Here is a 13,861-nt window from a genome sequence, read left to right as displayed (position 1 = left end):
TATAAATTTGTATTTTGTATTTTATTTGTAAAATTTCTATAGCGGATGTCTTAGACCAGGGACGGCCAACGGTCGATCGCAAATGACTTCTAAGTCGATCGTGTTAGAATTTATTTTCAGGCTACGCACACGAAAATTAATCATGGTGGTAGTTAATAACATTATCGATAAATTTTATCTATAAAAAGTAAAAACTTTTTTATTAAATGTGAAGTATATTTTTAGTAGATCGCGGCCAAAAAAAGTTTGGCCGCCCCTGTTTTAGACTATATTAATTATTTAAAAGATGGAGTCAACAATGATGAAAATCGTGAAAGTGATTCATATTAATTATACGTAGTAAATATATCAATATATTTTAAATTTGTATATTATTATATTTTTTAAAAACACAATAATACAAGTAGCTAGAAGGTTTACTTTTTAGCCAGTAATCACAAGTAGACAAGTAGTATTACCAGTAAGACAATTGGTACAAATTTTAAATAATAATAATAATAGTAAGTAAGTATTATAATAATATCAGGTACCTATGTTGCAAATTGTGAGACCTATACATACAAGTTATGTCCTTATAAAAATAAAATAAAAATATTGTATTATATATTAACGCTGCCTATGCGCCGTATTGCAAGGCGGTCGACCGATAAAACGGGTACCGGGTAAGTAAAAGAGAAGGACAAAAACCGCATACCGTCGGCGCCGCGGTAAAAAACGCAAAAATCGTACAAAGCTGGTAAGTAATAGGTACCTATTACATCCGCACAGACGACCGATAACGCGTGCGCAGTAGGCCGTCTTTCAGAATGCAACGAAAATGCATCGTACGCGCGTCCTGTCGCTATTCCCTCCGTCGTCAGCTGCTGCTGCAGCAACTGCACTCTGCGCTGCTGACGACAAATCGAGTGCGTTCTTATCACTAGCTAAAAAACCTATCTTTACGATCGTGAAAACAACGGTCGTTGGTCAATAATAATAAACGGGTCACGGGCGCAATATAATTATTGGTGTATCCGTAGAAAAATTGTAATTATTAATATATATTTTTACGGACGATTTGCCAAAAACAAATATATAAATAAATAATTTAATAATAATAACAACAGCGTCGTATTCTTATCGTTTCCACGATCGTGCGCGTGTACCACTTCCCCGCCCTACCGACCTCGACAAAACCGTCGACTGTTCGTAGTTCGTACGATAATAATATTATATATTATCGTCGTCGTCGTCATTGTCGAATCACTCTCGGCGACTTTCGTCCGCGTCGTCCGGCAGATGTATTGGTACCTGACTACGTTTTTTTAGTACCTACGCGCCGCTCAGAAGGACGTTTGTCGTCGATGTCCGAACGCGGAAGCCGTATATTATCGCGTCCCGTAGACAGCAGACAAAGCTCGTTGTTCGTCGACCGTTCGCCCGTTAGGTACCTCATAAGTAATATCATAATTTGTGTATTGGGTATTATGACTTGCGGGCCGCCGCTCGGCGACCATCGTCACCGACGGATATACGGCTGGTCGTCTGTATTCGTCACCGCACTGGGCACACTAAATATATCACACGTCGCATGAATATCGCTTTTTGTTGTTGTCATTGCTATATTATTATTATATAATTGCGACCCTCGTATTTGGACGTAAACATTCTCAACTCGCTGTAAGTACATCTACATGCAAGCTTAATTTTTTTATCTTTTTGTGTGTATCGTGGCTGCTCCCTGTGAAGCCCAATAACTTTGCTGCTTTGTGTCTCACTAATATCTGCTCAGAGCAACTTGTGTTACATAACTCAAGTCGTTACATTTTTGTGCATTTTTATTTTTACACAACTTGTGAAGTTTTATGTTTATATTAGTTTTCTGAAAGTAAAGTGTTTAACAATTAAATGTGTGCAATAAAATGCTGGTCCCATTGTTACCTAAAAAAAATTGATCTACATTTATCCAAATCATGTTACTTAACTGCTGACCATGAGCATAACTAGGATTTTGTTGTTACAGGGTATAGTCTTGATAAATAAAAATTAAAAATAAGATGTGAAGTTAAAGCCTCTCATAAATCTTCTCCTACTTGAGACCTGACTTAACAATATAGTTCTTACTTAAAACATTAACAAGTAACAACAGCATATTATGTTTCAGCTAGCAACTTACAAATACAATAGTTTAATTGAATTATCTTCATCAATACATAGAGTCCAACGTTCAACCATATGGGTACATATTCAAAGAAAATAACTGTTTTAAGCCAAAAAATAAAAAAAGACAACTGTATCTCTATTTTTTTCTTTTTGAAACTAATGACATAATTTTATATCAAAAATTGGAATTACCACAAGCACAAAATATTAAATATTTATGTCATAGGATGTTAAACTTACTTATAGTTTACACATTATAGTAGGTATAGTTGATTTGTATATTTTCAAATATAACTAGTTACCTATAACAATTTAATTCATAATTTGAATTTTATAAATCTCAATATCTATAAACATGTTAGCTTTAATTTTTTGAAATATCAAATTACAAAAGTGTATAATACCAACAATAAAACCAATGACAAACTATGTATTTTTGATTTTTGGGAGAATTTTATATAATTTATAGAAAAATATTTTGGGAGACTAAATCAATCCCTCTCACAAATATCTTCTTGTTATGATAAAAGTCCATTTCAAGGCCACTTTTTTGAAAATAATCTATAGGTACACTTTTTACTAAAATATATTTTGTTTTGGTTAAACTAAAATATTACTTACTATATTGGGTTTGCATGCAATTGTATTTAATTGGTAAAATGTCAGTACCCTATTTGATAAACATAAAATTAGATACTATTTATACATACATTTTTAAAATAATTTATTAAGTAGTACATCAGATAAGACCTTTCTAAGTGTTGCTATGACAAGCGTACTTTTCATTGAATGTCAATTAATATCTAGGCATAAAAGTTGCATATGAAACTTCACTTTCTAGTTTGTAAAATGTTTAATTGTTACAACATTAAATTGTGCAAACTGTGTTTTAAAATACATAGCTTTGTAATTATATTTTGAAATATATGTTATTACTTTTCTTATTTGTTTTTTGTTTTTACCAATTTGTTAATTATAAATATGAACTTGTAATGAATTTGTTTTATGAAAAACTTTAAAACTTACTATAAAAGATCTGAATTTCTAAGTACTTTTCTGATTTTTAGGTTTTGTTATTTAAAAAAAAATATAGTGAATTATTACTAATTGAATAATTTAATTGTTAAATGTTTGAAATATATAAAGCAATGTATCAACATATAAGGCATATAATGTATTATATTGTTTTAATTAAGTTAAATGGTTTAAAAGTAATAATTTTCTGTTTTTATCTAACACATACGCAACATAGGAATTTATACTTGTTCTATTTTCATCATATTGATTGATTTAGTAAAGGAATAATAATTCTGAAAATAGATTTTAATTTATTGTCAAATCTACTTGAAATCGTCTTTCCCACATTCATGACTTTGATATTAACTTCTTTTGAAATGTTTGGGATAATTGATTTAAAGTTTACTTAAAATTTGTTTCTAGAATTTTTAATGTTTTCATTAAATCTAAAAGTAGAACACACCTAAATTTCTAAGTTTCACGTGTGTTAGAGAAAGACAGAAAATTGTCTCTACCAATTCTCTTAAAAGTATATTTAAAGTGTACTTCAGAAATGGTTTTAACACATTAGTTATAAATTGAAAATATAATTGCTCATTAGGTACTAATATAGGTCCTAATATATTATGACATTTTGTTCCTCTTTATCAAACTTTGATCTTTGAAAAATCTAACCACTGGCATTTTTGTAATTTGTTTTCAATATTATGTTATTAAATTTATTAAACTAAAATAAACAGTTATAACTACTAATAACAAAATATATTTATTATCATAAAATAAACAACTGAAATTAATTTAAATGTATCCCTTATCTTTATTATCAATAAATTTTAAAATAATTGCCCATCCATTAAGTAAATATTTATAATGGTAACTAATATAATTAAGTTATAATATAACTTTATATTATCAAGCATTAAGTTTTTAAAGTTAAATAAATCTGGGGAGCTCAACCTTATCGATTCTGTCACTGAATAACAATTGTATTATGTGTTAAAATAATAAATTATAGACTATTTTAAATCCCTGGATTTTAACCATCTGCATTTAGTAAATTATATCATAATATCATAATTTTCTTCAAGTTATTAATTTATACTAAATAAATAACAGTTTAGTTATTAGATATCTATTTATTTTAATGAAAAATATAATAACAAAATATAATTTACAAAACTTTTACCAATTGTCCCTTTTATTGAAGTATTGTATAAAAATGATTTTATGCTTATAATAGAAACTTATTATTTAAATTTTTAACTTAACCTTTTGTATCAGAAATAATTAAAAAAAAATTACAATAAAAATAATACAGCTATTAAAAATCAAAGAAATTAATAATAAATTGATGCTATTTACTAATGTTTATTTTGATATTTTTTCCGCAAAATATTTTATTATAATAATATATTAAAGATTAATGATTAAAGAGCCACCAGTTCCCAGCTAATAAAAAAAACAACATTTTTTTCTACCTCTTATAAATAACCTTTATAGGTTTTCAGATTTTAGTAATTCATTTACTCAACTTTGGTATTTATTTAATAAATGATAATACTGATTACAGTTTATTTTATGTATATTAAAATACCATAAAAATTATATTTTTCAATATTTGTATATATACTGAAACTTAAATTTATATATAATTAGAAAGCATTAAGAAGATAATTAGAAATATTAAACAAATTGATTTTCAAAATGTAAAAGCCTATAATTTATTAGTGCGAGAAAAAAAGAATGTCTTTTTACCAAAATAGAGGAACCGGTGACGCTCAGATGATTTATTATGTTCCATTTAGTAATTATATTGTTTTGTTAATAATATCTTTAAAAAAAAATTGTTTTTAATTGTGTTACTGTTAATATGTTTTTTATAGTTGTTACATAACATTGTATTTTTAATCTAGACATGCATGGATTGGAAGCAAATAATTCAAAAACATAGTCGTAAGATCTTGAATAGAATAAGTATGGACTTGATGTTAGAAGCATATTTGACTCACGAATCAAGCCTCATGGATTTAGAAGATATACCACAGACAGTTGACCCTGTATGGATACTGGGAAAAAAATATAGTACAGTTATTGGTAATTAAGAGATTTATTATATTTAAAAAAAATTGTTTGTTATTTAAATAATTACCTTTTACAAAAATGTTACCATATTACCTAGTACCTAAATAATACTAAAAATATTTTTCATATTAATGCTATTTTCACAAATTTAAATTATTTTGTTAAATCAAATTTTAATTAAAAGCTATGAAACATTACAATTTTAGTTTTTAAATAGGAACTTCGTCAAATTCAAATTTTTTTTTGTTTCTTCTACATCCGGTTTGCTATTACATTATTATCATGATACATTAAATTTCTATGAAAGCAATAATATTAGGGAAAACATAGACAATTTAAGTATAGGATTTTTAGTTCTTACTATAACTCATTTATAGTTAATATTAGAGCAAATTTAAATATTTTAAACTATACCGTCTATACCTCTTAATATATTTGAATCAATTATTTTTCAAATATTTTGTACATTTAAATTTTTTATGTACATAAATTGAAGTTAAATATTCCTATTCATAATTAGTTTTTATTTGATTAGTATTTGATATTACTGTTACTTTTTTGACAGAATCAAAACAAAAAATTAACTACAAAATAATGTTTTTATTCAAATTATGACTTATTATCTAAAAAAAATACACTTCACAGCTATTTAAAAAATGAGATAATCTTGATTCTTGATATCCTTTATTTTCTAAATTTGTTTTTGTATATTTAATGGGAAAATAAATCTGCAAACATTATTTAAAACAATTTTAAAATCATTAAATTAAAATTATTTATTATTTATATAATATTATTTATTGTGTGTAGATATACAACAAATTCGGAATGATATCCAGTCTAGATTATGGTTTACTTATCGGAAAGGTTTTCTTCAAATTGGTAATACAAATTTTACCTCTGATAGAGGTTGGGGATGTATGTTACGCTGTGGACAGATGGTTATTGGTCAAGCTTTAATTTTTTTACACCTTGGTGAGTAATCTAATTATTTAAATGTAACTCAACGTTCACAATTCACAATATATGGAGCAAAGTGTTTTTTAATTAATAATATTTGATTTCTAAAAATGTCTTAATTAACGCAGAATATGCTTTATGCAGCAGTGTACTGATTTTATATTTTGATATGTGTATTTAAGATTTTCTAAAATATCTATTAATTTGTTGTGATTATATTAACATATTATTGTAATAAACAGTCAAGGCTAAAATTTAATGTATTTTGTTTTTACACAACATTTATTTTTAATTATATTTAATTTGAAAATGATAAGTAACTCATAAAAAGAAAAAAATTAGTATGCTTTAAGAAACAAACATTTCTGAACTTTTTTTGTAAAATATATATAAATATCTATGGATTAAAAAAAATAAAGTGAAATTTTTTTAAATACTGATTATACATTATGTGAAAGTAAAATTTTTCTTTGATATTTTCTCAAATAAATGATTCGACATTTAGAATAATTATTTTTTAATTATATCATTAATACTTCTATTTAAGGTATTTTTTATTTTAATTGAATGAAGAATAGTACAAACTGCATTTGAAATTTAAATATAATCGTAACATATCAATAAAGATAATAAAAAAATAAAATTACTTATATTATTATTAATAGAAATAAATAAAGTATTGCATTAATATACATATATGTTTTTATACTACATACAAATGTGTAATACTTACTTATAAATGTATTAAGAAAAATAACTTTTTAGGAAGAGATTGGCGTTGGGACCCAGATAAGAGGGATATAGATTACTTAAAAATTTTAAGAATGTTTGAAGACAAGCGATCTGCACCCTATTCAATTCACCAAATAGCTCTTATGGGTGTATCTCATGGTAAGCAAGTTGGTGAATGGTTTGGTCCAAATACAATCGCTCAAGTGTTAAAGTGAGTTTTTTTTTTTTTTGACAAAATATCTAAGTAAACAGATTTTATATGTGTTTCATTATTATGCAGAAAATTAGCCACTATGGATGAATTAAGTTCTCTTGTTTTTCATGTAGCATTAGACAACACACTAGTCATTAATGAAGTCAGTGAGTACACAATATTGTATATTAAAATCTCATTTTCTAGTTGATTATAATATATATATTTTTAATTATTTATTTGTTTATTATTTTAGAAAAATTATGTACTGTGATGGAACAAACTAACTCTAGTAAACAAATTTGGAAACCTTTGGTACTAGTAATACCTCTACGTTTAGGTATAAGTTCAATAAACCCTGCTTATGTTCAAGGTGTTAAGGTGAGTAATATTATGATGTTTTATTATTATGAAACCAGAAACATCAACACTAAATATATTGTATTCAGAAATTTAGAAATGTTCTATGTATATTTTGGATTAAATGTATAACTAATTTTATTCCTTAATACATTTAATTAGTAAACTTAAATTCAGTTTTGTCAATATATATTAAAATGTATCGTAGTATTTGTTAAATTAGTGTTAATAATATCTAAAAATATAAATCAATGTCTACACTGTTAAATGTTAGTTACAATAAAAATAAAAATATTAATATCATTTTTTATTTTCTGTAATTTTATCTTATTTTATCGAATATTATTTTTCTCTTACATATTAAATTAAATTTGCCTCTTATGTTAAAAACTTTAATAATGACTTGTGGTCCAGCTTTATATTGAAAATTAATTTTTTAATCAGTAACACACAGGAATGTAAATAAACCCAGAATCTAGTTATAAATTTAAAATGGAAATAGATAAATATTTAAGTATTATGAATGTCGTTTTAGAAATTTTAACAATTATTTTAATTGTTTCAGATGTGTTTCACTTTCCCTCAGTCATTGGGTGTGATTGGTGGAAGACCAAACCACGCTTTATATTTTATAGGTTTCGTAGGTATACAAAACATTTTTAATGAATTTATAATTTTGTTAAGGAGCCAGCCTGCGCATGACTTGTTCTTTGCTCAAAAACACTCCAGTGACTCAACCTACTGATGATATGTGCTTGCGTGTGGTTATATAGCTCCCATAAACCGTTATCAATTACTTATACTCACACTTCACTGTAATAATCATTTGCGATTAATATGAAAGTACCAGTTGATAGCTGTTTTAAAAATCACATGCAGGCTCCTTAACCATTGGGTTTTTTTTACACCAACATTTAGCAGTAATATAATATATAAGTTTTATTTGATTACTGTAAATTAGGTAATGATGTAATATTTTTGGATCCACATACGACACAGCAAATAGGAATGCTGCCGAACAAAGATATAGAAACCGAACATAAAATTGATCATTCGTATCACTGCCAACAAATTAACCGATTACCAATCCTTAACATGGACCCATCACTTGCTGCCGTAAGTGGTCTTTTACTCTTAAGGACATCATCATATGTTTGATAAATATGTCTTGTCTAAAATTACCTTAACTAAATGAAATAACTTCTTTGTTTATAGCAACTGTGTGCTGCTTATGTATTTTAATTTATTCCTGATAACTTTTTATTACTAATTAATTTATAAATTTTAGATACATTTATTTAAAGTTAATACCTCTGACTTAGGAAAAGTATATCAATATTGGCATTTTATATTATAATTCAAAGAATAGAATATTTATAGCTGTAATATGTTTTTTATGAAAAGGAATTAAACAGAAGATGTCATATGTGTTATAAAGCTTTAAATGTTACAACTAGGGTCCAGATCTTATTTATGCAAATTATTATGGAGCATAATATCTATATAATAGAAGTAAAAATGTGGACAATATGTTTAACTTAAAGTGTACGGAAATTTTTTTTTAATATTTGTGAATATTTTAGGAACTAAGGAATATTCAATTCTATAACATATCTTCAAATGTTTTGTAAATAATAATTATTATTATGTGAATGATGCCCAATTTTTAATACATTTGCCAGTTTTTTTTTTTTTTATTTATTTATAAAAGCTATATTTACAATCTGTACAAAAAAAAAGCACAATAAGTAAATTTGATAATAAAGTTAAAATGAAAAAATTTATCTTAGTATTGATCTTACTAAAAAAGTAATAGAATATGATTTAAGTTTAGTCTCAATCATAATCTAAAATAATTGAAAACAGGATTTACATTTTCATTCTCATATTAGACTGATGTCAGCACTAGTAATAATTATTCAAACATATATATTAAAACAAAATTTAAGAAATTAAAAGATTACTATGACAAAAAAGTCATTATAATTAATAACATTTATTTCCAGTAGTTAATTACTAGTAGGATCCATTACCATCATATGTGTGTTGTGTTGATCATGTGTAGTATGCAGTAGCATGCCAATTAAAATATGTATTGATAATATCAATTAATAATCGTGATACAGAAAATTTTGGGTAGAACACGATTGCGTACGTTTGTCCTATTTGGCAATAAGATTGCTTTGGTTTGTAGATGGGTTCAAAGTAAAAATTAACACGATAGCGTATGAAATTGTATGCAACATTGTCAAATTTACTTATTTCATCGTATTATAAATTTATACCTAATAAATATCAAATACATGTACATTGTACAGTTCTATAATAATTCATAAAAAATATTGTAGTGGATAGTATAAAGTTGATAAAAGTGTTTAAGTGTGTATTGAAATGTACAATCTGCGAATAGCTCTGGACAATTCATCATAAACAGCATACAACAATTATCATTTTTCATATTCTATAACTAACGTAGGTATCATATATGAACTTGGAAATAGGAGATACGATTTTTTTCTCTTATCCTACATAGCTTTCTGAACTGAATTAATGTCTTTATTTTCGAAATTACAACTTACATTATTCATTAGTTCTTTTCTTATAATTTTAACAGGTCGTGTTGAAATTCCATCTTCTACTTATCTTAAACAATTTTCTCGCAATATTTGTCGTCCTATTTTTACATCAGATTTAGGTAGGTTCATGTTTGTGTTTACCAATAATACTTACAGTTGAACTTCAACTGTTGAAGTCTTATGCGCATCAGAAACTATGGTTGCGTAACATGTTTTAACTAACCTACGTGTTCTTATATGCCTATACTTATTAAAATTTAAAAGAACTAACTGTTTTCCTTTTTCGGATTGTTTAAGTTTAATTGAATTTTCCATGTTACAAAACGTCGGTATAATATATAATACACGCTCAACGCACTACAACCAAATACCAATTACGATCGACTGAAACCAGAAAATACCATATAATATCACGGAAATAGCGAAATTTCGTTATATTTTATCACGGAGATATCAAGGTCCGTGTATTTTATATATTTGATATCAATAACAACAAACGTAGGTAGTAAAAGCAATAAAAGCCTTTTTCTAGTTCACTCGTATAGTCATGTATATATTATACTGGTATAAAAATTGTCAACAACGCTTAAAATGTTGTACGTTTAGTTAAAAATCAGGTAAAATCGTACGGAATCGTGTGGGGCGTGTTGCTTGAAAAGGTATTGCCGATAACGAATATACGTAATCGTGTTTTACCCACAATTTTTAATTCAATTTTATAAAATATGCAAGTATCCTTTGAATAATATTTTTAAAAGAATTTCAAATTGGTTACAATTTTTACTTGACTTAAGAAATAACACGATTATATGTAATTTACCTACTTATTAAAAGTCATAAAAATAGTATATAATTATAACTAAATATAAATAAATATTTTTTAATATCATAGTCTTAGACCTTATAGTTAATAAAAATTATTAAACAAATAAATGCTAATTATATAAATAGACAATTTATTTAATGATTAGGAAAATATTTATATTGTACTTACAATATTATTAAACACATACTAAGTATAAATATTAAATACCAAGTTGATTCTTTGTACTTAAATCATGTTTTATATTCTTTTATTTTTATATAATTTTATCTTAAATATCAGCGCCAATGAAAGCACTTAATTTAGTGATTTGATAAAATATGTATTAGTGATTATTATAAAGTTAATTGTTATTTTTTAGTCACTTTTTTGTCCAATTGAATTTTATAAACTTTAATATTCTTTAATATATTCTAGTTAAATACAAATATACTAAAAATCTACCTTACCTAAAACTATAAGTACAAATTAATATAAATAAAAAAAGTATGTATATAGTAACTTAATGATCAATAACTCATATACTTACCTCTGGTTTTACTCTCTTTGAGATTATTGAATAGAACGATTTTTTTTTTTTTGTTAGAATTTACAGCAATATGTAAATTTCTGTAATTTTTGTCTTGGTTTATTCTGTTTTATACGCAGTATAGTTTATGTTGTTTCATTGTATAAAATAAAATTTTTAACACGGGCGGTTTAGTGATAAGTCATTATTTTCTTGGACAAACATTAGAGTCGCAAACTTAACTATCTAATATTATAATATATTATAATCATATCCATGGTAATTTTAGTGTTTCATGTGCAAGACTGAAAACGATTTTAATGCACTATGTAATGAGCTGAAAGTACATCTAGTGCAATCTGATCAATCACCATCACAATCACTTATTACTATATGTGATGACCGGCCATCCGATTGGACGTTGGATACCTCTGGAAATCTATCCACATCATCTGAAAATGTTGTCGTGTCATTATCAGGTAGGTCACATCTTCAAAATATTTTCTGTTCCATAGAACGTGACAAATTATAAAAATATTAGCACAACCAACTTAAAATTGATCTATTAAACTAAAAAGTTGAAGGTTAAATTGTTTACATGTATATTGCATATATATTAAAAAAATTCAAAGTATGTGATAGTAGAGATTTTTTTAATACCTGAGGATGGTTGATATAATTTATGCAGTCACTTGCTGTTAAATTATATTATATTAAAACACTTATTTTTTTTTCAGATTTGGAACTAAACGATAAAAAATTGTTAACTGATTCAGATGATGACTTTGAACTATTGTGATATTTATATGAACCAATAGGATTCTTAATAATTCTAAATATCTGTATTTACATATGGAAGATATACACACAAACATCGAAAAATGATATTATGTACTTTTAAAGAGATTATGATCAGTACGATTCCTGGTTGGGGCCTCAATGAATAATTTGGTTGCCCTTCCAATTAAATGTTCTTTTATTATTTTTATTATTATTATTATTAATTTATTATTAGAATCAGTTATGTTTTATTTTATTAAATATTTTGTTGTATAACACTTGAAATAATATAAATTACTAAGTAATTATTAAACTTGTTGGAAGACCGGTGATGTGCAAATCTTTATTTTAAGATTTTTTAAATGATCATTGATTTTGTTATTAAATTTTCATATAATTTATATAGGAAACTGTTACAGTTTAAAAGCCCTTAATGTTAAACTAGTCTGTTATGTTTAATTTCTCGTATATATGTATACTAAACTACACAAAAGAAAAGAAAACAAGATTAGGTTAAATTTATTATTATTTTTTCCCAAATAACCTTACTTTATTATTTGTATGTTATATGTTCGGTTAGTATACAATCAATCATTGTTTAATTTGGCTCCTGTATAGCAATAAAATATTTGCAATAAAATGTGTTAATAACAATTGTTAAATTGTGTAATACAAATAAATAATTTAATTTGTAAATGTATATGAAAAGAAACCAAATTAAAATAAATATATTTTATTTATTCTCTGTATATACTTTCATTTATAAAAACCTAGAAATATAATATTCTATATACTGGAATTTATGTGTAAATAATAACACTTATTATTTAGGCTTAACGATTATATTGAAAAACAGTGTTTTATTTAAAAAAAATATTAAATCTAATACATGATTAGATAGATCTTTATTGTTAGAATAAGGTATTGCTTGTTAAATTATTAAGGACTCTTGTCCAGTAATCCAGCAGTACAGTTTTGATCTTCGTCTGAGTATGTTGTGCGTTAATGATTGTCCCTTATCTAATCTTTGGTATGTGACTGATTATTTCTTGTTTATTTATCATCTGAACAGTTCGTTTTATTCATGCATGCCATGTTGCTTACCTTGAAGACTCGATACAAGTTAATTATTTTTAATTAAATCTATTGTGTTGCACTAAGCAAATCACCTTCCTCGAACACTCATTGGCCATTTCACATACAATGTATGTATAGTTACACCCATTACTGAAGCACAATTTTGTCATGTTTTTAATGTCCCTGCTTTTAAATCTAGAAATATATTAAGCTTTTATGTTTCTCCCAGTACTCAAAATTTTATAATTAACAGTCCAATATGTCGCTTAGCTGAGTCATGTATTACACCTTTCAATTTCAACTGTAAATTTGATCCTGTATCTACCTATCTAAATTAAAATTATATGTAGGAAAATATTAATTGTATTTTATTATTATCTGTATATCTATTACCATATAAAATTATTATATAATAAATATTAAACATCACTGTATCTTGCCTCTTGATGGTATTAATAAATAAATATTTTATTTTTTCTATTTTTGCTTAAGCTACTACAACAAAAAGTCTTAAAAGCATCATTTCAAACAGAAAATGATAATTTATTTAGAACTTTCCCATCAAAACATTGATTCAACACAGAAATGAATTAGTATGTATCTTACTTTTG

General features: G+C 25.5%; 1 protein-coding gene across 3 annotated transcripts; it reads left to right on the top strand.

Annotated features, from left to right (window-relative positions):
* Window positions 1-928: 928 nt before the first annotated feature.
* On the top strand, window positions 929-12,922 carry LOC132926549 (cysteine protease ATG4B-like). Of its 3 annotated transcripts, none has more exons than XM_060990913.1 (10): window positions 929-1,426; window positions 5,073-5,253; window positions 6,052-6,216; window positions 6,967-7,144; window positions 7,214-7,293; window positions 7,383-7,507; window positions 8,052-8,130; window positions 8,448-8,602; window positions 11,683-11,872; window positions 12,131-12,922. In XM_060990913.1, exons 2-10 carry the CDS (start codon window positions 5,079-5,081, stop codon window positions 12,190-12,192), a joined length of 1,209 nt encoding a protein of 402 aa, XP_060846896.1. In that variant the 5' UTR covers window positions 929-1,426; window positions 5,073-5,078; the 3' UTR covers window positions 12,193-12,922. The 3 variants fall into 3 exon arrangements, with proteins under 3 accessions (XP_060846896.1, XP_060846895.1, XP_060846894.1); XM_060990912.1 differs by having other exon boundaries at window positions 930-1,659; XM_060990911.1 differs by lacking the exon at window positions 929-1,426 and adding an exon at window positions 4,816-4,963.
* The last annotated feature ends 939 nt before the right edge of the window (window positions 12,923-13,861 follow it).

Source organism: Rhopalosiphum padi, chromosome 3 (genome assembly GCF_020882245.1).
Source record: "Rhopalosiphum padi isolate XX-2018 chromosome 3, ASM2088224v1, whole genome shotgun sequence".
NCBI lineage: Eukaryota > Metazoa > Arthropoda > Insecta > Hemiptera > Aphididae > Rhopalosiphum > Rhopalosiphum padi.
Note: the sequence above shows the minus strand (reverse complement) of the source record. Positions and strands in the feature narration are given on the sequence as shown.